The sequence below is a fragment of the Eubalaena glacialis genome, chromosome 16 (genome assembly GCF_028564815.1).
Source record: "Eubalaena glacialis isolate mEubGla1 chromosome 16, mEubGla1.1.hap2.+ XY, whole genome shotgun sequence".
Classification (NCBI taxonomy): Eukaryota; Metazoa; Chordata; class Mammalia; order Artiodactyla; family Balaenidae; genus Eubalaena; species Eubalaena glacialis.
Window position 1 is genome coordinate 34,613,804 of NC_083731.1, and position 27,672 is coordinate 34,641,475.

Below are 27,672 nucleotides of genomic sequence, written 5' to 3' on the forward strand. Positions count from 1 at the left end.
TAGCCTTGGGTTTTAAACGATATGAGGATGGTTGGCGTCTGTGCAAGACAGGTGAATTAATTACAGAGTTTTAGGTAAGAAAAATTAGTGTGTTGTTTCCCCGCCACTTTCTAAATCTTCAAGGGTGCCTTATCTCTTCGAATTCTCTCGGTATGATTGGCATTTCTGACCTGCCTTTGGGGCGAAAGTGAAGTTATTCTCAACCATCCACATCATGGCAAGCATTTCTTTCTTTCCACAATCTATTAGGAAATGAGGGATTGAATGCAGAGCATTCCATGATTCTTAAGCGATTTCAGACTGACTTCTTCCCCACAACTTGAAAACTCTCCTGGAATTTTTCACTATCTTTAAACAAATAAATAATCGAACCGACAGATAAAATAATCAGATGCAGAAAACATGCGCTTTGCTTCCACATGGATTTTCCTCAGAATAATTTCTTAATTATCATGAAGGGAGAAGATGTGTTTTCATTTATATCTCATTGCAAAAAAAGAGAGGAGATACATCCTAAATCCTTGAAGGAGAGCTCGGAGCGCTCTGGCTCCTCTTTAAGTTGGCAGACGATTGTTCAGAAGGTTTTGGAAAAAATTACGAGTCTTCGCGGACGAAATGGAATATTAAGACATGCAGTCTAACGGTAGTAGAAGAGAAAGAAGTCGATGATCCCTCTTTCCGATCGCCACTTCTATGTCCCGGCTTTTCCTCTCCGTCCCTCCCATAGTTTCTTACTTATCCTCCCCCTCCCCTCCTCCTTTCCTCGCTCCCTCGCTTTCCCTGGGTCTCGCGCTCTCGGAGTCCCTGCTCCGAGTTCCTGGTTGGATAATTTGGGTTAATACTAGTGAGTGAGGGTTTTGCGGCTTCAAAGGGTATTTCAAGTTTCCGGAGCTCCTCCCCTCTGCACCGTGTGACAACAACAACTCGTCCAGCCGGCAGCCTGCACTTTTCAGCTCATTTTCTCTCTGTCATTCCCCTCTCAATCTTTGATCAATGTACTTGCCAGGGAGAACCCAAGTCCTTCAAATCTCCTCCTTTTCACCTTCATCCTTAACTTTGTGCTAGAGCGGGACCCACACAACAACAGCCCACCCTCCCCGCCCCCCCCCTCTCCAAACCAGCCCCCGATCCCAGCCCCCGGAGAGGACTCGCATTTCGACTTGCGGGACACTTTTGTGCGTTTCTCTCTAGAGCGCCTCTCGCGCTCGCCCCTCCTGCGCTCGCTCTTTCTTACCCTCACCTCCTTTTTCCCCCCTTCTCTCCCTTTCTCCTTGTCGTTCTCTCTGAGTTATTGTTGTGGCCCCCTAGCTCCTTCTCCCGCCCGCCCCCCTTTTTCCCCTTGCCCTCCCCGGGGCGTGTGGCAACTTTTCCCCTCGCTTCTCCTCCTTCTGTTTCCCCTTATATGTGACCATGGCAGTGCCGGCGGCTTTGATCCCTCCGACCCAGCTGGTCCCCACTCAACCCCCGATCTCCACGTCTGCTTCCTCCTCCGGCACCACCACCTCCACCTCCTCGGCGACCTCGTCTCCGGCTCCGTCCATCGGGCCCCCGGCGTCCTCAGGGCCAACTCTGTTCCGGCCGGAGCCCATCGCTTCGGCGGCGGCGGCGGCGGCGGCGGCGGCCACAGTCACCTCCACCGGCGGCGGCAGCGGAGGCGGCGGCGGCAGCGCGGGCAACGGAGGCGGCGGCGGCGGCGGCGGCGGCGGCGGCGGCGGCAGCGGCAGCAACTGCAACCCCAACCCCAGCCTGGCGACCGCCGGCGGCGGCGGTGGCGGCGGCGGCGGCGGCGGCGGCGGCATTAGCGCTGGCGGCGCCTCCAGCACCCCCATCAACGCGAGCGCGGGCAGCAGCGGCAGCAGCGGCAGCAGCAGCAGCAGTAGCAGCAGCAGCAGCAGCAGCAGTAGCAGCAGCTGCGGGCCCCTCCCCGGGAAACCCGTGTACTCGACCCCGTCCCCAGTGGAAAACACCCCCCAGAATAATGAGTGCAAAATGGTGGATCTGAGGGGGGCCAAAGTGGCTTCCTTCACGGTGGAGGGCTGCGAGCTGATCTGCCTGCCCCAGGCTTTCGACCTGTTCCTGAAGCACTTGGTGGGGGGCTTGCACACCGTCTACACCAAGCTGAAGCGGCTGGAGATCACGCCCGTGGTGTGCAATGTGGAACAGGTTCGCATCCTGAGGGGACTGGGCGCCATCCAGCCCGGAGTGAACCGCTGCAAACTCATCTCCAGGAAGGACTTCGAGACCCTCTACAATGACTGCACCAACGCAAGGTAAAGAGCGGGGGGCCGCCTCCGCCGCCCGTGGTCCCTTCCCACCGGTCTCCTCGCCCTTCCCTCGCTCCCTTCAGGGCGCCGCTCGCTCCGCGCGCCCGCGAGCCGCGCGCTCCGGCGAGCGCGGCCCTCTCCTCTCTTTCCTCGGGGCTCGCCGGCCGCTCCCGACCCTCTGAGAAGTTGGCACCTCACCCTGCCCAGATCGCGCTCTTCCGGCCGGGTCCGCCCCTTGCTGGCCCGGGCGCGGGGGCGCAGCTGCTGTGGCACGCGAGAACCCCAAGCCTCCGGGCAGAGGGGGCGGGAAGGAGGAGGACGGTGCCTTTCCAGGGGCCACAGCGCCCTTCCTGGGCCACGCCGGCGTCAGGGGACCCCTCTCAGCGCGGCCGCCCGTGTGCGCGCTCCCTCGGACCCGGGTTCCACCGCCAGGCGCGGGGCACTGGCCTGGCTGCTCGGAGGCGCCAGGCGGCATCCCGGGGGCGGAGGGAGGTCGTGACCCTGCTCGGCAGGGTTCGAGGAGCGGGAAGACGCGCTCCGGGTGAGGGCCCCGCGAGGTAGCCTTGAGAGTGGGTCACTTGGAGGTCGGGAGGGGGAAGGCCCCAGAGGCCGAGAGGCCGGCGCAATCCCGGGGGACCCAAAGCGAGTTCAGCTCCGAAGCCCCGAGGGCAAGCCCGCGGAGGGGAGGGGTCTGTGTGTGCGCGCATCTGTGCGTGTGTCCGCGTGTGAGCGTGTGCGTGTGCAAAGAAGATGAAGGGGTACGTTTGCCCCGGGGCAGACGCGAGGGGACCGGCAAGGTTCCTTCCGTAGGGGGAGGTGACCGGGTGCCTGAGACTCTTGGAAGCTGAACCGGAGAGATGGGGAAGGAAGACCACAGCTTGCTCTCTCGCTCTCTCTCCAAACTGTTCTTTTTATCTTTTCCTTTTTTTTCCCTTTTCTTTTCTTTCTTTTTTTTTTTTTTTTTTTTTTTGTTAAGGGTTAGTAGCTCACGCAATGAGCAGGTGCAGGTTTTGCACTGGCATGCTCTGTGGACCTGAATACCGGTGCCATGGCTTCCCCAGCCCGGCAAAGCGCGGGAACTCTATAGAGGCCACGGGACCCGGAGCCCGGCCCGACCAGTTTTATGCTAATGAACGCTCACCGGGGGAGGATCTACCGAGAGGGGGCGGGAGTAGGGTAACTTGTCAGTTTCGGGGTAGAAGTGATCATTCCACCCGCTCTCACGGTTCCGTCTTGTCCCCATCGTTGGCTGCAGAGGGGAAAGTTCAGAGATGCCGGGTAAAAGCGAGTAGGGAAAGTTGGAGTCTAGAAGTGAGCGCGTGGGAACTGCGCGCAAAATGTGTGCAGCGACTTCGGTACCCTCCAAATAAGTTTAAAGATCGGGAGAAGGAGCGGAGTTTTACTCCTTTTGGGTGTGTGCCCCTAGTAGAGCTAGGGAAACAGAGGCGGCAAGGAAAGAGGCGCAGGACTAGACCAGAAGGAAACCGGGGTAGAAAAGCCCCTAGCTATTTCTTCCCTGGGAGAAGACTTCTGGCTAGTGCCCCCGGAAGACTGGAAGACGAAAAAGACTCGAACTCCAACCCAGTAAATGTCTTACCCTGACCTAGCCAGAAACTCTTTTCCGTGTTCATTTGCCATTCTTTGCATCGGGCCATGGGTGTATATCTGGGTTTTGAACCTTCATTTCTACTATTTTTGGGTGAATGCTGAGCGCCCGCGTGTGTGTACGCGCACGCGTGCCCAAGAGTCTGGACAGGTGGCAGTAAAGATTGAGGGGGAATCTTGATCACTAAACGTCATTTACGGAGATAATTGGAGTCCTTGCGTGTACAGAAGATAACATATTTGCAAAAAATCTACTGTTAAAACAAGTAGAATCAGGGCAGAAAATTGTTGCGGAGTTGTTATAAAGAATGCTAGTCGAAATTTGAAGCCAGTTCAGATATGATTGTGGTAAAATTGCCTACCTATCCAGTAGATTGGTGAAGCGCTGTTTTTCTTAGTAACCAAACCACTCTTCTCTTGAATCTTCTTTGTGTGTTTCTTACAGCACACACTGTACTAGATAATTAATGGCCATTTCACATAACACGCAAAAAAATTGGTGGAGAAAACTCCTTTCAGAGACTGCAACGTTATAATCAATTTAAAGCAGGTAGTGTTACACCTCTTACAATTATCCTCTTGATGTTTTGTGGGGTTTTTTTTTTTCAGAAATTTCTGAAAATTTGGAATTTTCAGATTTTGGAATTGAAGTCCTCACCATATGGTTGGAGAATATTCTTAAAGTTATTGGGAAAGAATTTTAAAATATTTTTTCCCTGAGGTTAACAAAGGCTCTGGAGTTAAAACTTTCAGAGCCAAGATAAGTTAAATCCGGTAAAACTGTTTATCCCTTCAAAAATATCTCATCAGTACTCTAATTATATTTCAGTCACCTCGTTTTAATACTTTACAATTAAATGTGTTATTCCGAAACTCTATTTCAGGTTAAAGTTAAATGTGGTAAGTTTGTTGATTTACTATTGCATTTTGATCTTTTATCAACTACAAGACTTTCTCAAACCTAAACACATGCAAATACTGAAGAAGATGTGTAGTTGTAGATATCTGCCTAGGTTTCCCTAATTCTGCCACTGACTAAGAAAATAGAAAACTTATCGTTGAACTCCCTCTCACCAAAATATACTGTTTGCATTGTGATGCATTATTTTTTAGTGATAATTACAAGTGCTACTGTCTTATTTCTCAACGTTGGAAACAATACCTAAAATATTTTTATCTTGAATTTACAAAACTAAAATTACCCTTTTCATTCAAGTCCAGTTTATGCCCTTACTATTAAGATCCTTTTTCATTCATCTATATATATTGATTTCTTTCATTATGGTTTTTTTCTCCTCTGGCTACTTAAGAGACTATCTAAAGGAATAATTTATGCAAAAGATAAGAGGAACTGTGCAGAGAGGCAAACTATATAAAATAATATGTCCATAGTGTGCAAGAAACATTAAATCTTAGCACTCTCAGCTTTTTACAGAACATGTATTTAATTATGTCTCTTAAGAGTATTTAGATACCAGAGAATCTGAGGCACCAAAATTTTTGATGTTAAGGAAAAGAAGGGTTCATAAACTTGCTCAAAGTGGCTCAGTAAGTTAGTAACAAACCTCGGAGTGGATTTAATTTGCTTGGGGCTATTGCATCAGTGTGCTATCTATGAAAACTAGAATAAATGTTGAAGCCATCTGTCATTACCACAAGGAGATGAAACAGAGACTGTCACCTCCTTGATAGTAAAGCTAAATAAAATAGGGGTCTCAAAGCATGAAAGAAAATATAAGGAAATATATTTAAAAGTTGTCAGAGGACAAAGTCTGACCTTGATCAGCTTCCTCTAATTATTATTTTTCAACTAAACATTAGTTGCATGAACTTGGCTGTTGCAACAGAGGTCACTTAATTAACTGGTAACCATTAAACAACAACAAAAAAAGAAAAGTAATTATGTACATGGTCAAGTCTCTGAGTCAGTTGCTTGTTTGTAGATTTGGGTTAGCATTCAATTTTCTGTGAATTCAGGTAATAAAAAGTGACTCTGTTCTATTTTGTCATCTAAAATGAATTTTTTTTTTTTTTTTTTTTTTTGAGCACTGCCAGAAGTTGATTTTGTCTCAGGATCCTCCAAACCAGCTTGTGATCTGGGTCCTACATAGCCCTAGATTTATGGAGTTTTTAACTTGAAAAGATTCCAGTTAGTTTTATCAGACATTTTATATAAATATACATATATTCACAAACAGTATTCTTTTGTCTTAAAAGTCAGTACCATCTATTGACAGCAAATTGAGAGACTGCATGTCTTTTTTTGTCCAGTGGTAATATATGAATGCAGTTTTAGTATAAGAAGTATAAAATATTTTCCAATTCTTGGCTCTTTTTTTGTCAGAAGTTTTTTTTAAATAAAAATGGCATATTTATTTAACATTTCCTCCGTTGCATGCTATTCAATGGCACGGACTTATGCATTTATGCCTCGATGTAGAAAGTTTCAACACAATACAGACTCCCTTCTCACAGATAATTATGATACTTGGCACAGAGAAATTCAAAACTTACTTCAAATGAAGAGCGACCATGCTTTTGAAGTTTTTGTATTACAGTCTATTAATGGCTCCTGTAAAGCCTGATGTCTCGTCGTATAACATTTCAAGAAGAATATGGCATAATTAGAAGAGTAGGGCCTAAAATGTGAAAGTTTTTTGGTTCCATCACTTATCTCTGCACACTTTTTAAATGTTAGTAAATTGCAGTTTAATAACTAATACATAAATAAAATCTAAGAATATGCTGACCTCGGATTTACCTTGTTTAACCACATTATATTGCAAGATACAAATTCTCGAGTTATTTGGATAATATCTTTCAAACCTGTTTTTTTTTTCCCTTGGAGTTAGTCTCCAATGATATCATCATCATTATTGTCACAAAGTGCACATAGTTATGAGGATGAAGATGGTTTACTTTCTGAACTCCACGGTTAATGCCCTGAGACACTTAATTTGATTTGCACATATAATATTTTATTTTGTGATGCTTCAAATATTATGTAGAATAAACTACAAGAAAGGCTTATTTTTTCTTGTCAGTTTTCTTGCATCAAATTTTTGTATTTGCATTTAAGGCAGACTTTTTAAACTTCATTTAGTCTAAATCTGCTGGGTTTTTTTTGTTTAATCTACCACATTTCACGGAAGTTGCGTATAAATTATTGAGACCAATATTAGCCACTCTCATTTTGCCTCACTACCTTCCCCAACCTTCTGAGATGTGACACCCAGTATTGATTAAAGTCTTGGCTGGATTTAAGCATAAATCACTCTTCTCTTTGGTGATTTACCATGTGTGATTCACTAGCATACAAAAACATAGTATGCTTTATTGTTTCTCATTTGCTGTTTTGTTTTTGGAATGTAAGTAGCATCTGTAGCTTAATGTGCAACCAAGTAGTTGTTATTTTAGGAACAATTTGTGCTTTGACTGTCAATTAGTATTATTTTATCTTTCCAAGTTATTTTACTAAATTGTTTCATACAGTTGCCTTTGTTAATCAAGTAAAATAATCATTTAAATTGCATTGTATTAGCAACATAGAACACATGTATTGCAAAATATAATAAGAAATGAAACTCTCACAGGTTGTAAGCTGTCTCCCTTTAAATCTTTGTCTGAAGAAATTAGTTTGAAATATGCCTTCTAAATAGGTACAGGTGAGTCTTCTAGATTTCACTAAACATTTTGGTTTTAAGGTTTTCATTACTTGATTCTTTAGAAAAGTTCAACTTTGCCTGAATTTAATCTTTCCAGGATTTCATTTTCAGATTGTTCACCAAGGGAAAAAAAAAAAAATCATATCAATTTATATACCTTTAAAATGACCAAAAAATGTGAAAAAAAATTATTAACTATTTGGATATTTTAACATGTATTTAAGATAAAGTTTTATCATTTTATGTTTGAATTGTTATGAGAATAGAATGACCTTAGCATGTGCCAGCATGTGCCATTCTCTTTACTGAGTTACTGCACTGTGATTGGTCAGTCGTGTGTGTGTGTGTGTGTGTGTGTGTGTGTGTGTGTGTGAATGCTGCAGCTAAAAATTCAGTTAAGAATACATTAAAAATACATTTATATTTATATTTATATTTTCAGACTTAGAGACTGCATTAAGGAGCCTCTTTTCCATTATATTTGTTATGCTCAATAATTTATTTTTTAATGAAGAAAACCTGACTTAAAAGCTTAGATAAGTGGACTATCAAAGGCCCTGATCTGCACAGATACATATATCTCAGGCATACCAGTGGCTCTGTGAGCCCACATTGTCCTCAAATTCCTTTACTTTCCTTCTCCTCAATTTGTCAGAAGTATTTCCAATCAAAAGTAATTTTTTTTTGCTACAGTAGCTGTCCTTTAAATAACTTTTAATTGCTGATATTTGCTTTTTAGAATACGTCACAGTATAGAAGTGACTCAATTAGAATAGTGAGGTTAGCTTACCAAATTATTTCTTTGGAAAGCAGGAACACCAAGGATAGTATATTTATATTTGGTCTAGTAGTTAGTTATTATATTCAGTCTAGTAATTAGTTATTATTAGATTAAGTGGTGGATCATTTTATATTGATGCACCTATTTACTTTGGGAAGGTTTTTGAGAATCTTTTAATAGTGTGTCTATTACAGATACCTGTCCAATTTAAATGTACATATTTATTTTATAAGTAGTATGTCCATATAATCATATATAGAGAATGATGCAAATCACTACATGATCCAAAATCAGAGACCTTGAGCCAGGTGCATTTTAAATTTCTTGTGTGTTCTGATTTGGATTTATTTTATAAGATAAGAGGATTCTAATTCACCCACTTTGCATGTGGGTTTTTCTAAATTGGATGTAGAAATGTCCAATGACTGAACTTTGTTAAAGGTGTGGCCCTGCTGCTTTCTGATTCATATTAGCTTGGAGTTGATCCAGGATATCAAGCTGGGATTCTTTTGCACATTTAAATGTACGTGACTTGAGTGAAAGCTGTCAGAGACAACTTACTAAACTGGAAAACTCACTGTGTATTTAATTTGTCTTATATTTTTGTGCTTATAAACATATTGAAGTGTCTAAAAGTCTGCAGCATGGCAACACACTGAATAGCCAGCTGTTTTAAAAAAAGTTTTAGAGAGTAATGTTTGAAAAAAAAACAAAACAGTTTAACTGAAGCATCTAAAACATGTTATTATCTAAGATGAATACACTACCTAGAATATAGTGCATGTTTCTTGCAGGAAATAGGAATTGTTTACTATGATTTGAAGACTAAAAGTAATTTAACTATAGGTAGATCAGTAATAATCCTGCAGTGGATTTTGAAGGTAATATATATGTTTGACAAAAAATTGGATATGCTTTTCAAGCATGATTTTTTCAAAGCAAATATTGAAATGGGCAACAAAGTAGATTGGTTACTTTTGGTTAGTAACATTGAAGAATTGAGGAATGTTTTCCTTTCCTTAGAATAAATGAACAGAGGGGTAAATGAAGTATTAAAAAATCACAATGTAACTTATCTTTGAATTTATATATGCTATCCAATGTTTCTAAATAATTAGATTACTCCTGTAGTCACAACAGGAAAAAACAATGCTTTTCTTCAAGGACCAGGAAAATATATCAAGAAAGAAAGAGTGCTAGTCAAAAGGGAATTATTTTATAGAAGCACATACAATCATTTGCAGTAAATACTTGCTAGTTCAGTTTAAGGGATATGGTCATTTCTTAAGTAAAGGTAATGAAAATAAATCTCTAGAGTATATTAATCAAGAAATATTTCATTACATTCACATATCAAGCAGATGAAGTGTTTTGTTAAAATCTTAAACTGATTGTATCCAGAAATTGTATTAATAGCAGCAGTAGGTCAGCTGTTTTATTCATAGCCTTATATTTTAAAAACATTTTGTTTATGTATGAACAAATCACTGAAGTTGTAACTAATCTTTGAATCCATCACAGCTCTGCTAAAATAGACTGATATATTCAACTGTATTAATTCTTATTTTATATTTAAAATATCTGTTTTTTTAGCTTAATTTTTGGAAATGATATTTATGTCTTAAGTTAGGCAGTTTGTAGTTTAATAGTGCCTCTGGATTTTAAATGAATAACTTGGAACACTTTTCTTTGTAATATCACCGTTCACACATTTTATACTAGGATGGATGTTCTTGTGTATGCAACAAGTGTAAAATTTCTATCAGTATTTAAGAGATCTTCGTCGTGGATATTTTTGTTTATGTTAAGCTTAGCCCATTTGTGGTCTGTGTATTTATGCTTAAGTAATTATAATCCCTTTGTTAGAAAAGCTTTTACGTATATGTATTTGTGTTTGTACACACACACACACACACACACACACACACGAGAGGCATGTAGAACATAGGGCCAGAGGACCAACAACTTACTTATAAAAATAGCTTAATTTTGCTTTCTGTAATTCATTTAATATAAAATAACACATGAAAAACCAATTCTACTTTAGTGAATGACCATAGAAAACTATATTTAAAATTACTTTTAGGGTGAAAGATGTAGTTTATATTTAAATGTTTTAAAACATAATTATAAATACAACATTATATGGTTATTAAGAGTGATTAAACACTTATCTTGATTTTCCTAGACCTTTATTTTTATGATAACTAAGATATACTTTTAATTCTTTATGAAAAATATTTATAACTGATAAGTATTTTATTGTATGAAATCGACATTAAACTATTAGGTACTAGAATCTGTACATTACTGAAGAACATTTAAAGTGCTTGATGTCATTGCACCATTTCTTTTATTGGTTTATTTCATTGCTGCTTGCACTTTAGAGCAAGCATATCCTTTAAAATCAGTGGATAAATGATAGGAAAACAATATCATAATCTAAGAAAAAAAGATTGCTCTTCTAAAAGCTTTGCCATCAATGAGATGAGTTAGGAATGAGGTCAATGGGTTAATCTGCAGGTCTACATAAGGAGATGTGTATTACCACTTCTTGCAGTGGACTGTAATTGTCTTTGAAAACACCTGGTAGAGGTCCAGTTAAATTGAAATCAATTACTTTCTCAATCATTCCATGGCATATGTCAAGTCATTACGTCATTGGTAAAAGTGCAAGCATGCATGCATTTTTTTGCAAAGTAGGAAGAAGCTTGTAAAACAGTGATTGCTTAAAACACTCTGCTTCATCTAAAGCTTGAGGAATTAAAAAAAAAAAAAACACTTGGGCATAGTAACTTAAAATGACATTTGGTAAGAAGTTCATCTTTGCATTTAGTTATCTAAGTAAAAACAATATTTCACATTCCTTTCTGCATCATCTGGTATGTATATATACTTAAAAGTTAGTGAGAATGGTTTCAAAATATTTTATGGCATGTGACCTCTGACACCTTTATTCTTATCTTCTAAGAACCCTCTGACAAGTATATATTATACTCAAAGATATGTCTGCTCTTCACTGATTTTTTTTTTCTTCACACCATTGACAGTACATGCAGATTTGAACTTGTAGCCAGGAACAGTGCTTCCATGCTTCAAATTGCCAAAGGACCCCCAGGGATGGAAACTCGACCTGCTTTTATGAAACCATAGAATTACATTTATACAAGTTACCCCATGGGAAAGGAATGAACTGATCCCAATTCAAACCTTAATATTGGAGCCTTCTGGGTCAAATTTGATTTTTCTTTCTGTTAACACCTGTTTAGCTCCCAAATTTACTAACTATATATTCTTAGGAAATTTACAAAATACTATTCATGAGTGGCATTTCACAGTTAAGCCCAAAGTGCCATCAAAATTTGGCAGCTATTCAAGTTTTCACATGTGACTAAGATGCTACTTTTTAAAACAAAATATCTACCTTTCAAATATATATCCTAGATGTTAAAAGGTTAAACATAAATTTGTTTAATTGGACATGGGAACATTTATTTTGTACTTTTTTAATTAATTTCTCTCCACAGAAGAGTCAGCCCAAGTAGGGGAAGAAACTTTTTTTCAAGGAGTTTTTCCCTGTGATAACATTTCAGAATACAGATTTTTATATGAGTATATTTAATTTTTCTTAGATTCACATTTTGAGAGGTTAAAGTTCTTATTGTATTTTTAGTTGGATCACTTGAAAGTGTTTCCAGAAGGCTCCTTTTGCCACTAGCAGTAACAAATGAAGATCACTGACAAGTTTTATACGTAAAAGCCATTTTTATTTTAGTTATGTGGACTGGGGCTAAGTTGGAAAACTGAAATTAATCATAGGTACAAAATAAAGAGGTATTTAGGTATGTATAGTTTGCTTAATTTCTGGAATATCAAAATGCTATATCATATATATATATAAATGGATAACTGATATAAAATGGTAGGGTTATAATACCTCTGCTTATAACGGGTGATATTAAATGACTACCATTAGATTTAGAACCTACTTCTTCATATAGAACGACTTGCTCTTGATCTTATATATACAGAAACATTTTATAAAAGGTAAAGCAACACATATACATATATATCCCCCACTCAAATATATGCAATGACAAAAAATAATTCCATGATTGGATTTTGGAATTGAGGTTAGCAAGTTCCTTTTCCAATAAAAATTAGAAAGAGTTTCAAAGATCTTTCACTTCCTTTTTCACTTAACATTAGTAAAATCATTTGGATAATTGGCTATTTCCTTACAAGAACCAAACATAAAAATTCCTAATAAGAATTGTTATAACAAATCAATTCTTGGAGTGTGGAGGAAAAATATTGAGATTTCCAATGGAAGGTATACCACTTTTCTTACTATCATAAGTCATGATTATCAAGGAGAAAATATTTAGGGTTTTAAACATGTGTTGCTTATTTTTTATTGGCTGTTCTGTGGCAAAAAAAGAAACCCTTAACTTTCACTGTAAGCTAACAGTTTTCTGCCTTGCCTCAACACATCATTTGAATGAAGCTGAAAATTAAGTCAATCATTTGGATGTTTCCTAAGATCACTCTGTTGCCATATTTATAAAATAGCAACATTGATTAAACATTTCATTTAATTTAAAAGTTTGACCCGACTAGTTTCATGGTGATTTGACATGGCTATTGGTCTGCACATTCTCTGACTGTGAAGGAAGGAAGGGAGGAAGGCAGATCACGTGATTCCACAACTTCATGCTGTTCTTAAAAGGAATCTAGTTAGGAAAGGCAGCTTATTCTGACTTTTGTAATGGCGATAATATGAAGTTTCTATGACCTTCTTTGTCTTCCAGTGGCACTTTGCAGCTCTATTTCTAATAATGATTGATAGTATACCAAGTGAACTGCAAAACAAACAACAAAAAACAACCCAAAACACCTTAAAAAAATCTTGCTATGAAGTGTGTGAAAGGAGAGGTGGAGCTTTTATATTTTAGGTAATTCTCTGTAAGTAGAGTGATCCTTAATTTTGCACAGAATTCTACATCATACCTCATATAGGAAGCCTTTAGACGCCAAACTAAATTTCATCCTCTTAAATATCTTTATCATCTAAATTGTCCTCATAATAAATCCTCTTTATTTTTGGTAGACACTCTAGTGAAATTTTGCATGAAATATAAATCCATATTTACCCATAACTATCCAAAAACAGAACAAGCTGGGGTTTTGAGCTGTTGATATTTAGATTGGATTCCTCTAATTCAACAGAGTGAAAATATAGTTTATTTTTATTTATTTTCTTCTAATTTAGGAAATGACATTAAAATGGTATATATTTGATCTGAAGTAAACTTTTTTGCTCTTGCTTTTGGGGAGTGGGTTAAATAAGGGCCCATGACAGGGATGCTGTTTGTTTTTCACAAAAGTTGTTTGTGATTTCAGGTACTCTTGGGAAATCTCTTGATCAGATTCACATCTGTTCCTGTCAAAGTGGGTGCTAAGATACCGGTCACCCAGCAACCATGTCCAAGAGGGAATTGGGCCGATAATAACTTCAAAAAGGAATGACAGATGCTAGATTAGGATGAAAGACAAAACGCATGAAAAATGAGCTTGTTAGAATCAAAAATTTGTTCAAGCACCTTTATGCAAATTAAATGAATATTGAATATTTGCATGCATTTCTACTTTTTCATTTGATTGAAAAGAAAAGAATAGCACATTTAAACTCACAAATGTGACTTTTTCTTTTGTACTAATCAGCATACAAAGCTGAATCTCTTTTTTTAAAAAAATTAGATTAGCCACCTGGGTTCTTATACCTCTACTAAGTATATTGCAATGTTTTTCGTATAACAATGGTACTCTTTGGGACAACTTGGTTTATCTAATTTTTTTCATAATAAGCAATCTCGTGTGAAGGTTATTTTAGATAAATATAAATCTATTTCTTGAGAAAGCATTTCAAAAGTAACCTTATCCTATTGTCCTTGAAATTGGTTAATGTACATTAATAAAAGATCACTCAAGATGAGTTCACACCAAAAGCACAGGCTTCTCATTGACAGGTTAAATAACAATGCATTAAAGTAAAGCAAGGTAGTATTCCTGAAATGAAAAGTAGACAGAAAGATCGCTTCAAAATTTAAGATGCTTTTTGATATATTACTAGTTTTTCTATTGAATTGTTTACATACTAATCAGAATTTAGAAGAGCCTGATAAAATGTAGTGATTGAGAGAGGTTTCTGAGTCTTGGTTTAGCGATGTCTAATGTGGTCACGTAGAGAAATTGATTTTCTTCAGAAATTAATTAATTTTTCATATCGCCCTAAGCTGCAGTTAAAAAGAGTGCATACTTGTCTGTTTTTTCCAGAAATATTGCCTAATCATATTAATACCATTGCCCCAAGGATGAAAAGATAATTGTACAAATGCATTTGGAAATATGTATCACTGAGTATTTATGATTAAATTATGCAAATGACCTAGCTCTCATCCTTTCCAGACCCAGATTGTCTAATTAGGATTGATATGCTGAATAGATGTTCCAGAATTTGAATACAAGCATGTCCAAGGAGCAGAAAATTGGAAATGACAAGGCTGAAATCCAAAGAAAAGTGTCTTTCGTTTCTATACTTTGTTAATGTGCTGTTAGCAGTTGAGGGTTTTTTCCCTCCCTTTGGCTATTTTGTGACTCATATGTCCGTATTAGAAGCAAGTATGCAAAATGAATTGAACTTTAGCAAAAAGCATTTCATTTCTATTTGGTGCTTATATAAAGATAATAATTCCCCTGTCATTCAAAAAGAACATCACTATTAAGTTGCTTCAAACAATGTAAACTTAACCTTAACTGAGTGAAGTTTTAAAAAAACTTCCTTTGTATTGGTATCAAACCTTTATTTCAAAGCTAGCTATCTAAACTTCATGGCATACCGATGCAGTATTTTCTAAGGATATGCTTTCTTGAATCTACAGTTTATTCATTTACTTAAATATCTATCTCCTTATATTTGGAGAAAACTGATCCAGTAACAGTTCCGATTGAGGAAAAAAAGCAGCACTTTAAATGTAACAATGTTTGAATTTGAGGTCCTCAGCAGGCTTTCTCCCTCATTGATTACACTCATTCATCTTAGATGGAGGGGTGGTAGTGAGGGGGTAGGAAGGGACCGAACTGTCAGGCCTCCAGCCTTTGTTAAGCAGCGGGTAGTCACTGCCTCTGAACTCGCCTGGCTCCTGCTTTCCATCTGCAGGATGATGGATTGCTATGTTTAATACATTTCAGCTTTTGTCTGTCATAGTGTGGACAGACAGTACTATCAGTGATTTCAACAGTGATTAGGGAACAGTTTCAAATCCCTCCTATTGGCCAGACAGCTTCCAGGAACATCTGATGAAACATACTCATTGGCACTCTCACCATGTAAGTGTGTAGTTCAACTAGGCAGAGATTGTACATTCACTGTTTAAACCAATGTTGAAGCCCACTGAGAATTTTACTGGACCATATATCCACTTTAGGACAAAGTTACACGTGACAATATTGTAACCACATTGGGGTCTCAAACTAAAATATTTATCTCAAGTAGTCCTAAGGTAAGGTAAATTTGTATTCTTTCAATAGTAACAGCATATGTATAACGGCAGAACTGTATTCCGTAGACTATGATGTCAGTTGTTGTTACTCATCAATATTGAGCTGTTTAGCTATATTGGGAGGGTAGAATGTGAGGACTATGGTAAAACAATAAGACATGACATGGCATGTGCTATTCTGGGATTTGCTGAGCTGTGGCTGCTTTGTGGTTCACAAGTCCAAAGAGTGAATGATTTCAACAACCAGAACACCACTATGTACAGCTCAGTATTTTCCCTGGAGTGTCTTATTCTATTTATAAAACTGGTGCTAAGAAAATACAATTAACTGAAGGAAACGAAAATATTCTTTTAAACCATTGGTAACTTAGGCAAAGTTTTATTTGGAAAATCGGACCTATCTAAATCAATGGAATTTTACTAATACTATTACAATGGACCAAATGTAATGTAAATTACAAAGTAAATTGAAAAGTATATTATGAGCATGGAGTTGCAACTCTCTGAATAAACAGGTAATTACCAAAATACTTAATTCAGCCAAAGTTTTGCAACAAAAATCTAAATCGGGAAGAGACATGTGCTTTCAACTAATCTCTACTAATAGGGAAGATTAAAGAAAAAGTTTAGATAAGTTAGCCCCAAATATTCAATGAGAATAAGAACTCCAGGTTCCCAATTATATTTTCTCTTACTGATATGGTTCTTACATTGCAAAATTTTCACCTGAGATCCTTTCAGTAAAGGTTTCTCATTTTGAGTATGGTTACAAATACACAAACGCACAAATTCACGCATACACAGCATACCATGTTTCTTTTTAACCAGTTCAATAGCTAAACTTGTTGGCATTTTGACATTGCTGATTTAGTAGTAAGGATAGGTGGGGCTGTACCTCCTGTGAGAGTTATACAAACATTCATATATTTTGCAGCTTACCTTGTTCTTTGCTTTATTTTAAGGCTTGTCTTATTGCAACAGTGTTCAGCATAAAAATTGTGCCTTCATTCAGCCTATTCTAAAGGAGTCATTCATCCTAGTAAATCGAAGGTATAGCTCATAGTAGACTTCTGTACAGAAATTGCATAACTGGGTTTGAGTAAATCTAGATTTTTAATCAAAGCTGTTCACAATTTATATAGCACATAGTAAAATAATGTACCACCCCTCAACAACTGCCTAATCATTCTAATGTGTGGTTGTCAAATCTTTAGTCGTAGAGTATTGCATATTCATTTATTGCCTTCATAGTGTGGGTGGGGACAGGCGGGCAAGTGGCAAAGCGTTTATGCTTTTAGAGAAAGATAAGGTATGAGGGGACAGCTATTAGCAGGTCACACCCCCTGAATCACTGTGATGTGCGGAATTTCTACCAAGTCAAATGGAAATGCACGGATGAGGCAACTAGAGTTAAGGTTCTGAGCTTTGAGCTCTCAGCAGCAGATTGAATGGAAGAAGAGGCAATGTTGAGTCAATAATCTGTTCTAAAGCAGAACCATCTCATGGGATGGCTGTCCTTACCCTGCTATGTTCCTACCCTTAACTATTTGTTAATAATTTTTAAGGAGGTAATCAATAATCAGTAGAAACTTCGGATTAAGGATCTGGCTGGGGGATAAACCTTTAAGAGAGGAAAGGAGCTCTTATACCATATAAAATCTACAGACACTTTCCCTCCAAATGTTATAGAAAATATGTTTGGCAAATGCAAATGTGTATTTTGCCCATAGGTGAACTATTCAGAATCGTATCTCCTGTAACATTGGGAGTGTGTGTGTGTGTGCGCGCGCACATGCCTGCGTCCACATGTATACTGTAGGTTGTCAACCCCTGTTATACACATTGTTAGTCCTATGTTTAGTTAAACACCATAATTATCAAGTAATACAAGTCATTTGTCTTACTGTGGTTAAACAAAGAAAAAAATGTGTGCTAGAAACTAAATGAATGAGTTTCTCAGGAAGCTAAACGAACAAGTTTGTTGTCTGAAATGTTTCAGAGTAGAGGAAGCTTAGAACCCCCTTTAATCTATTCTATACATCTCTGGCCACAGTGAGAGTGCACTGGCTTCTGTGTGTGTGCACAGCAGCTCTGGGCTTAGCGTCCAGCTATTACTGTTTGGTAGATCCACAGTTTGGGGGGAAATAACGAGTCAGGCCGGCAGGTTCAACTTCTTATTTCTCAGGAGCTTCCTATAATGATTCCACCTCTAATGAGGTGAATTACTACTGCATGAAAAAGTAGAAAAAAGGGTTTTGGCCATCTTAGCTAATAAATCACATTGACTGCATGGCTGATCAGATCAATTGTGCATAAATCGGTGCCTTAAAGAGTCTTAAACTAAGATTCTACCAAAGACCAATTGATCCACCGGCTTGTGTAAAGGCATGGTCTCTTGCCCATAGCAAACTGAACAGGAGTCCACAATATTGAAACAGTCAATATGCTGTCAAATGTTGAAATGAATGTTTTCAGATCTCAAGGGCACGACTGTGATAAGTAAAGCAGTTATGACTGGGTCGCATCAACTAATATGTTTTTGTCTTTTCTAGTTCACTTTTATTTGTTAGCAAGAAAATGTAATTCTCAATACATATACGAAAACTAAGTTTTGAAAACTTTATCAACAAGTGTAAGTTTGGGGAATTGTTTCCCACAGAAATATTATTATGTTATTTCAAAAAGAAATTATTATGGCTATCCAAGAGAAGTATTTCATTACGATAATAGCTGTAGATTTGAGATTTACTAATCTGTAGACAACTTGGGGTCATGAGAACAATCTGGAAACTTGATTTCAAGTTCTGATTCTATCAGTTACTAACTGGGAGATGTTGGATTAGTCAGCTGGAACTTTCATACTGTCAAATGTAAAATAAGGATAGTAAAGGTAACTTTTCTATTTATTTTAAAAGAAGGTGGTGATGATAAGAATGTGATAATAATTATTTGAAAGCACTTCAGAAATAGTAAGGTGCTTTTCAAGAGTTGTTATCTGTTTAGAATTCCCATTACTTTTTAAAAAATTGAGACATCATCTACATATTGTGTAAAGTTTAAGGTGTACAATTATATACTTCAAAGTTGCTAAGAGACTAGATCTTAAATGTTCTCACCCAGCTTTGTTCTTTTACCAGAAGCGTGCACAAAAGCATAAAGAAAAATCTATTTTGGTTTTTGCTGTCACACTCTTCTCCTCTTTCTAAGGAAGTAACAGTGAAATCACAACAATTAAAAGGAACTTGTGAATTCTGAAAAATTACAGTCTTTTTATAAATATAATGTTTATTAAAGTTTTATTGGCATTAACTTTCAGAAATTTTAAATAACAATTTAACATGACAAAATCTTTGAAAAGCAAGAAAAGATGAAATATAGCCATAGCATCTGCAAAGGAAATAACTTATTTTATTTCGGGGAGTATGCCATCCAATAGCTACAGTAACCACTATGCAATTCACTATAAAAGCAGGAGATTCTAATAAGTTTACATCAGGTTTTTCTTCCTTTTCTTTTTGCTATATCAGGTATTTTTGAATCTTTGATTTCTTTTTAAGTTGCCTAGAGCATTCTATTATAGTTAAGTCTGTAGGATTTTTTTAAACCAAATACATAATTTATAATTATTCTCTACCAAGCATCTCAAAATCCTCCCAAATGATTATTTTCTGGAGTCTCCTGTTTTGAAAATAAATTTGGGATAGGCATTCAAGCATCTTAACATGAAATTTGGTGTCTGCCAAATATTTTGTGAACGCATCAATATAATATAATGTTCTCTATCTCAGAATACTACTTGTTCTGCCTTTGTCTGTAGATTTATGACAATGTCTTGACATTTTTGTAAATTATGTAACACACATAGTTTCTCCCTTGTTATATTGTGAAATTTAGTAGGTTGTTGAAATTGGATCTGATTGATTTTCTCCTTGGCATTTGTCTACAAAAGCATCTCATGTCTGAAATTCTCCAGAGGAGGGGAAATCCAGGTGGATTTCTTTTGCTGCATTCTTCCTTTATGTATCTAAAGTTTTGAAATATTTGTGATCTGCTGTTAACAGTTTTAAATGTAGTTATGGAGATGCTTGCTGATAGAAGATGGTCTGGTTATTTCTTGAACTCATCAATTAATTTTAAAACTTGGAGAAATTTAATTTCTGGTGACTAATAATTACCTCCCTGTGATTTTTCTAGACTATTATCTTGCATCTATCTTGTTAAAATTCTCAGGTACTTTCTGGCACATAGTAGGCACTCATTACAAGTATAATTGACTTTCTTATAGAATTTTTGTCTGCATATTATTGAATTATATTAAAATACTTTTATGAGATTGTTAGTTTTAGGGAATTTTGGTTATAACCAAGAAATTAAAGCACGAATAGAAATATATATGTTTTAGATTTTTATGTAGAAATAAAAAATAAAATGAAAGTATATTTAACATTAGTTCTTAAGTATAATATAAGGTGTCAAATTCTGGAATGTATCCCATGTTCTTGTAGTAGTTTAAGCACAAACTTTGTGTATCTTTATATATGTATAATTTAATAAGATTGAGATTTTACCTTTATCTCTATTAAGGTTTATCAGATTAATTATGAAAGGTCACAAAACTTATAATTTTTGAAGTGTGTACAAATTTGAATTGAGTATATTCATATGCAGTTTAAAACATTACTATTTTTTTTTAATATATATATTTTTAAATTTATTTATTTATTTTTGGCTGTGTTGGGTCTTCGTTTCTGTGCGAGGACCCTCTCTAGCTGCGGCAAGCGGGGGCCACTCCTCACCGCGGTGCGCGGGCCTCTCACCATCGCGGCCTCTCCCGCTGCGATAATAATTGCAATGTTAATTTATTAAATTAATTCATGCCTTTGGATCAGTGGTTATCTGTGGGGAGAAAATATATGAGTAACTGGGTGATGATCAGTTATAATTCCAGTCCTTTTTTGACAGATTCAGATTCACCTTTTGTGCCTGTTTTATAGTTCCATTTGAATACTACTGTCAGAGTAAGCCACTCCTATTACTGAGAGGTTATCATTCCCAACAGATATAAATAGGTTATTCTTGAAAGCTTGAAAACCACTCATCTGGGCATGCAATTGGGATTTAAACATCATTTGTATAGTAGATAAAGCCTACTATAGGCAGCGTTTGTGACAACACTTCCCAGTTTTAAACTGGGAAGTAGCCATGGACAATTTGGGGTGGTGCCTGTTTTCCTTCACATGTTGTTCTTTAGAATAAGCTTCCGCATCCCATCTTAAACATCCACCTGGATGCAGTCTTCCATCCAAGTAGCTTGCCATTCTTTTTGGTGTCTTTAGATCTTTTTTTTTTAATTTCTTTTTCACAGCAGAAAAAAAGTACTTTGCTAGTTTGTATCCTCATACTCCATATGAAGAACTTGTTTATCAGATTGGCACGTTGCTGAGATTTGCAAGTTCCTTGGTGGGGTAGGTGCGCTGCGTCATTTTGTTCATTTACATTTATTCACTTTAATCAAGTGTGGGAAATAATGTTTTTTCACCAGGTAAATATCATGTGGGAAAAGTGATGGAACTCTTGTTCCAGGATATCTACAGTTAAGATAAGGAGTTCATTTTGGTAAGAGCTAAATATTTTGAGTATTTCTGTTAATGTTTAGTGTCTCATCAAAGTCTTGCATATGTGATATATGGCACAAATCAGGAACAAAAGGGTGTCATTTCTTACTTATTCAAGAGAGAAGGTATAGAGTTTATAAATAGTATTTAGCAATGACCGCTGTAATTTTGATGGTGGTTTGCTAAATTACGTCAACTGTGTGTTGAAAAAGTGGCACGTGCCTTGATGTTTCTATAGTTTTCTGCCCATTCCTCACTGACCTTACTGGCGGACTCGTTACAGTGCTTTTCCACTGCCACCCTTCTACTATTGCCCTGGTTGCCTGTCCAGGATGATTTGAACTATTTCCTCACAACCTTGTTATTTCAAACTAACAATATTATGTGAAATAAAGTAAATTCATGGAAGTAAATTCATTCACTAGTTCTGCTGTAAATTTTAAGTATATTGTTCAGTTTTAAATTCCATTAGTTCATGCTCTTCGGATTCTCAAACCTTTACCTCATCCTTTGTAACTTTCAGTGCTAAGATTCAGGGGAGAGCCTCTTCTATGGAAAGCCAAGAATGGGCTGAAGGAAGCAGCACCATTTTCACTTCTGCTAGAGACCTCTGTCTTAAAGATCTGACTTTGTGCTTTTCTCCAACAATCCAATTGAAATTTGATTCTTTACATTTATGACTTCCCTAAGGAGACAGTCACGCTGTTTCACAAACAATGTGCTCATTTAAATGCTTGTTAGAAGTACACGTATCAGGTTTAAGCATTAGGCAAAGCTTCCTGTAACCTTAACAATAAATGTCTTTCCAAATGATCCTAATGTGCATCGCCCATGTGCTTTTTCCTTGGTTCAACATACTGTTGCATCAAAGAGCACTTCAGTTGGGTCTTGATATATAGAATATTTGAACTGAACTTTTTCTTCACTTGTATGTGTGTAGTAAACAAGAAAAGTTTCTTGGGGAAATTTAAATTTTATTATATTGTAGGAAATTTGGAATTTAGAGTACTGTTGTTTTCAAAATTGAATAGAGTCCTAGAAGCATCAAGACTGTATTTTAAATCACTTTCAGGTAATACAGGACAGTAAAAAAGAAGCCATATACACTTTCCATAAAGTGGTGGTTTCAATATTGGAATGTTAGAAGCACTTCTGGTCCACTGTGAAATGTTATTGAAAATTAAGATTCTTTTTAAACGAGCTATGTCTCACCTGAGCTCACTTTGTTTGCCAGTGTTCTAACAAGACATCCAGAAGACTTTGACAAGTCAGAAAAATAGATAGATATCTTTTGACTGGAAAATCATTTTTCAGTCTATTATCAAGCTTGCTGAGTAAATTGTCAGAGAAATATTTTAAGATTTAGCTTTGAATAATAGGTGAGTATTTAAGTGTCTCTTTTTTTTTTTTTTCTTATCTCCACTAACAATTCCCTATAATCCTTTGATTCTTTGCCATCTTATTTCCCAGTCTCTTTTGGGATTCATTCTCTTCCTGCATTCTTCACTTTACTCAGCTCTCAGTGTCCTTTACAAAGTTTGCACTATGGAATGATTTTTCCTATTCCGTTATCAACACAGTTTTTGGGGCACTTACGGTATGCCAGGCACAACCTAGGTATCTCACTTAACTCTCACAACAGTCCTAATTTCATTTTATAGAGGAGGGTACTGAGTTAGTTACAGAGAAGTTAAATAAATCACCCAAGGCAACGAGTGTTAAATGAGAAGGTGACCTCAGGGCTTCTAATTCCAGATCCTACACTCCTAACTACTAAAAGACTCCTATCCTAAGGAAAGTTGCATACACCCATTTTGAGTTTTAGCTTTCTCACTTGCCAGTCAGGGAGCATAAAACCTAACCAACAAGATGAGGGTTTACGGAAAGGAGGTCAAAAGTTAAATTCCATAGAAAACTACATAGAGGTTAGTAGGAATACACAGAGGTTAGTAGGCATACATAGAGGTTACTAGGAATAAATAGAGGTTAGTAGGAATTCAATAAATATCCTTTGCCAGGTCCTATTTGGGAAAGAGAATTCAAGAATTAGCACTTACAGTCAGGCAGTGGAAAAGCCATGGTGTTCGACTTCCTGTTGGCAGTTCTTCAGTGACCTTAGAAAGCCGTAGACTGGTTTTTCCCATTCCTAGACAGTCAGTCCTACTCAGTAAGCAATGCTTGTTTGTCTCCAATGTCACAAACAGATATGTTTGTTTAAGTGAGACAACCACCATCCAGAGCAGACTCAAGGCTGGCAGTTGTAACTAAATATAATTTTCACCTACATTTCACAGTTTATTCATGGTGAGAAGTGCTTCTATTCAAGCATCCTTCCAGTGGACTAAGAAAAATGGGCATATCCTGTCACTGACCAAGAGTTTCAACTTTGGGGTTTTAGGAAAGATGAAATTGAATAGAGAATTGCTTTCTCATTAGAAAATAGGTAGAGTTATTTTTAAAGTTCTATTTTGAGTTGCTGTACCATACACATATATATATATATATATAAAATCATTATATTAATGCTGTCAGAAATCCTGGGAGGACAATAAATATTGCAGTACATAGAACAGAATTTAGAAGACAATAAATAATAAATAAATAAACAAGTAAATAAAATGGTTCAATATCTACAAAGTTTTTCTGGTTAAAATCTTGTGATTTCATGGTGCCACATATTTTGTGCTCCAGAAAATATTATGGCTATCAGGAAAATGAAAGTCCTCTTTATAAAAATTACCCTTGGAGCGTCCTAAAACATACTGTAAAATACTCCCTTGAGCATGTAGAACAACGGTGCCACCATAATGTAGATACAGGCTAGGAATTTTTTGTTGTTCTTCCTTAATTTTACACATGCTCTTTATCATTTTTTAAGACAGAAAGAAAAGTGATAAAGTGTTCGTCCAAGTTCATAAGTCATATCTCTCTTCAAATCCAAGCTTAAAGACATGAATATGAAGAAAATTAAAATCAAATTTATCCGCTCAGATACTTGTGTGGCCTTTAGGACTTGACTGCGTTCTTTTTTACATATTTTATTGCCTTGCTGTTTTTTCCTTTTATCACTCTCTTCTCCTTTTATTAATTTTGCATTTTTCATTGTTCTTTATCCTAATTTTGTAGTATTAGCAAAGGATATATCTACATTAATGAATTTAGGTATTCTGAAATTAAAGCAAAATAAGCAGACATAAATGTACAAATGCCTAGAATGATAACTTTAAAAAATGGCCCGTTATTTTCCAGGGATTGGTCGTTGGCTTGGCTGGAGATTGGAGATCGGGATATATCTGTTAATCAGAAGTCAGAGATTGGGTTGCAAATAGAGATATTGGCAAGCTCAGGAAGGGCCCTATGTTCTAAGATTAAGGAATTTGAACACTATATGGTAGATGATGAAAAATCATTGGTAGATTTTTTTATTTTGGGAGATTTTTAATTGGAGGAATGATATGACTGGATTTGTGTTTTGGACAGATAACTGTGACCCTAGGAAGCGTGAATTAGTAGCATTTTAAACTAGAGACTATAACAATAATCCAGTTGGAAATAGCTAAGGCAGCAGTAGTGGGGATTGAGGGAGGAAAAGAGAAAGAAGAGAAATTAAATTAAAATGGATTTAGTAAGATGTTTGGGGAAGGAAGAACGAGTTGGGATTAACTTTTTAGTGTTTGATGAACAAGGCTGTCAGTCATAAGACCATGAAGAGAAGAAGGTTTTGGTGAATATAAGTAATTCCATTTCAAAGGCTTTAAGTTCGAGATGCTTGTAAATTATCCAGGTGATGTCAGAAACACATATCGGGTATTCATGGGAAAAATCAGGAGTGAAGCCATCGATTTTGTTGTGAACTTTTGAAGAAATATTGAGGTGGAAGTTAGGAGCTGTGGGTTGTGGCTGTCAAATAATGAATAAGATTTTCCAAAGGATTTGATAATTACTCTATGAATTGACAAAATTTTAATAATCTCTCTGATATTAAAAAACACTGCTGGTTGTCTCTTCTGGTTTAAATAACTCTTTGAAACCACATACATGAATTTTTACATTAAAAATTATTCGTTATTCCCAGAGGTCAGATATTATTTTTCCATTATGAATTATTCAGAGTTAAATGGCAGTCAGAGGTAGAGACTTAGAAAGAGCAGGTCCTTCTATGCTGCTGAGTCATGACTGTGACTCTAAGAAATAGCTTCATTGTGTCTGATTCTAAGCTTGTAATGATAATGAGTGTCAAAAGATGAGAACATTCTGTATACCGGAATTTGAAAAATACCACTGATTAAAAATGAAAGCTCTGTTAATCTAGCTCACCTGAAACTCTCAGTTGGCCTTTTGGTAAGAAAGCCGCTGCAAACCGCAGAGTCTGGCTTCATGGAAGGCAGCAGCAGATCCAACTTGCAGAGTGAGGTTATGGGCTGATGCTGGGTGATTTAATCCAACGCTAGAAGGCAGGACCAATGTTAAGGATTGTGTTTTAAAATCAACATTAACAATTATGAACAGCAAAAGAATATCATGATACCGTTTAAAAAGCAAGAGGGTATGATCTACTGTAAATCAATCTCAACATTGATAAAATAAGATTGCTTCAGAATTACTTTTAAACTCAATATTCTCATGCCAGATGCCTTATAAACATCAATGCACTTTGTTTTTGGTGACATGTTTCTTTCAAGGAATTGATACCAGAATTTTATTTCCCTATATCCTCATTTTATCAATAATACTATTTATCTAATCATAGCTAGCCAATCTAATTCTTAGAGTCTATATAAGAGAAAGTCTTCTGCACTAAATTATTGAGTTTTTTGTATGCACAAAGTGTCTTTTTTAAATAGGAGAATATAATTATAATCAAAAATAATTTAGAGAGCTATTACAGTCATATTTATTGGGGAATAATGCACTGAGCTTACTGAACTCCTTCTTGCTAAGATTCCTCTATTAATGTGACTGCCTAGTGCAGCACAAAAATTATATATTCAGCCACAAAGTGTTACCTGCAAACTTCAAAATATCTATCAGCTTTTTATTAACAAAAATTATCCCACTCAGCATGAGTCTACCAGCTTGCATTTAGTTTTGAGTTTACATATATATATATATATATATATATATATATATATATATAATTATTTTTTTTAAGTCTTTATTGAATTTGTTACAATATTGCTTCTGTTTTATGTTTTGGTTTTTTTGGCCATGAGGCATGTGGGATCTTAGCTCCCCGACCAGGGATCGAACCTGCACCCCCTGCATTGGAAAGCAAGGTCATAACCACTGGACCGCCAGGGAAATCCCTGAGTTTATATTTTTATTGTATCTGTTTACTAATAATTAAATGCAGTATCATCATGATTTTGAAGTTGAAGCTTTTCTAGCCTTTTGTAGGTAGGCACTGCTTAGAGTTTTCATACTGACAGGTCTGCTTGCCAGCCTTTATTCTTTTCCTCTAAAAAGGTCACTATTGATTTGATTGGTGAGGGAATATAAGTGGTGTTAACTTTTTCTGTTTGTTTGTGTGTTTAGTTCATTTTAGGGTTTACCAGTGTTGACCATCTATACTTTATACCTACCTGGGAGAGAGCAGTGATAACTGGGAACCGTAATTACCCAAATTTCCAGCTCAGGTGTTGTTATATTCTCACCACTTAACTTCAGCAGAATGTTAAAAAGCATATTTTAGAAACACTACTTTCCAACTGAATAAATAATACCTTCCCTGAATGTGTATAAAAATAGGATATCTTTACCACTGAAGTTGGTGAGTTACAGTTTCATAGTAAGTCTACCCAAAAGTGTTCAAGAAAAAAAGGTTCTATATATTATCATACGTATAAGGTTACTCAATGCATAGAGATTTAATTTAAAATAAATTCCTAATGAGGGAGTATATTTAGTAAATATTCCCTTACATTTGCTACTAGAGAATGCTGCATATGCATTTTGTCCTTAATCTTTCCTATTTCACATTGTTATTACTCTCCCTTTACTGCTCAACAGAACTAAAAAAATGTATGTGTGTATGTATGTGTGTGCGTGCATGAAGTGATGGTAGTTTTCCATCTGTTTTATGCATCTATTCAATGCATATTTGTTACACACTAAATAGGTGGCAGGCATTCTTCTAGGTGCTTTGAATACACCAGTGAGTATAACAGACAAAAACTCTGC

General features: G+C 36.9%; 1 protein-coding gene across 2 annotated transcripts in view; it reads left to right on the forward strand.

Annotated features, from left to right (window-relative positions):
- Nucleotides 1-902: 902 nt before the first annotated feature.
- The window catches only part of DACH1 (dachshund family transcription factor 1), a 413,755-nt gene continuing 386,985 nt past the window's right edge, over nt 903-27,672 (forward strand). Inside the window, exon 1 of one of the 2 annotated variants that reach the window (XM_061170678.1) lies at nt 903-2,270. In XM_061170678.1, the coding sequence (XP_061026661.1) occupies nt 1,411-2,270 (860 nt within the window). In that variant the 5' untranslated portion in view covers nt 903-1,410. The remainder of the gene's footprint in view (nt 2,271-27,672) is intronic. The other variant, XM_061170677.1, reaches the window with a different exon arrangement.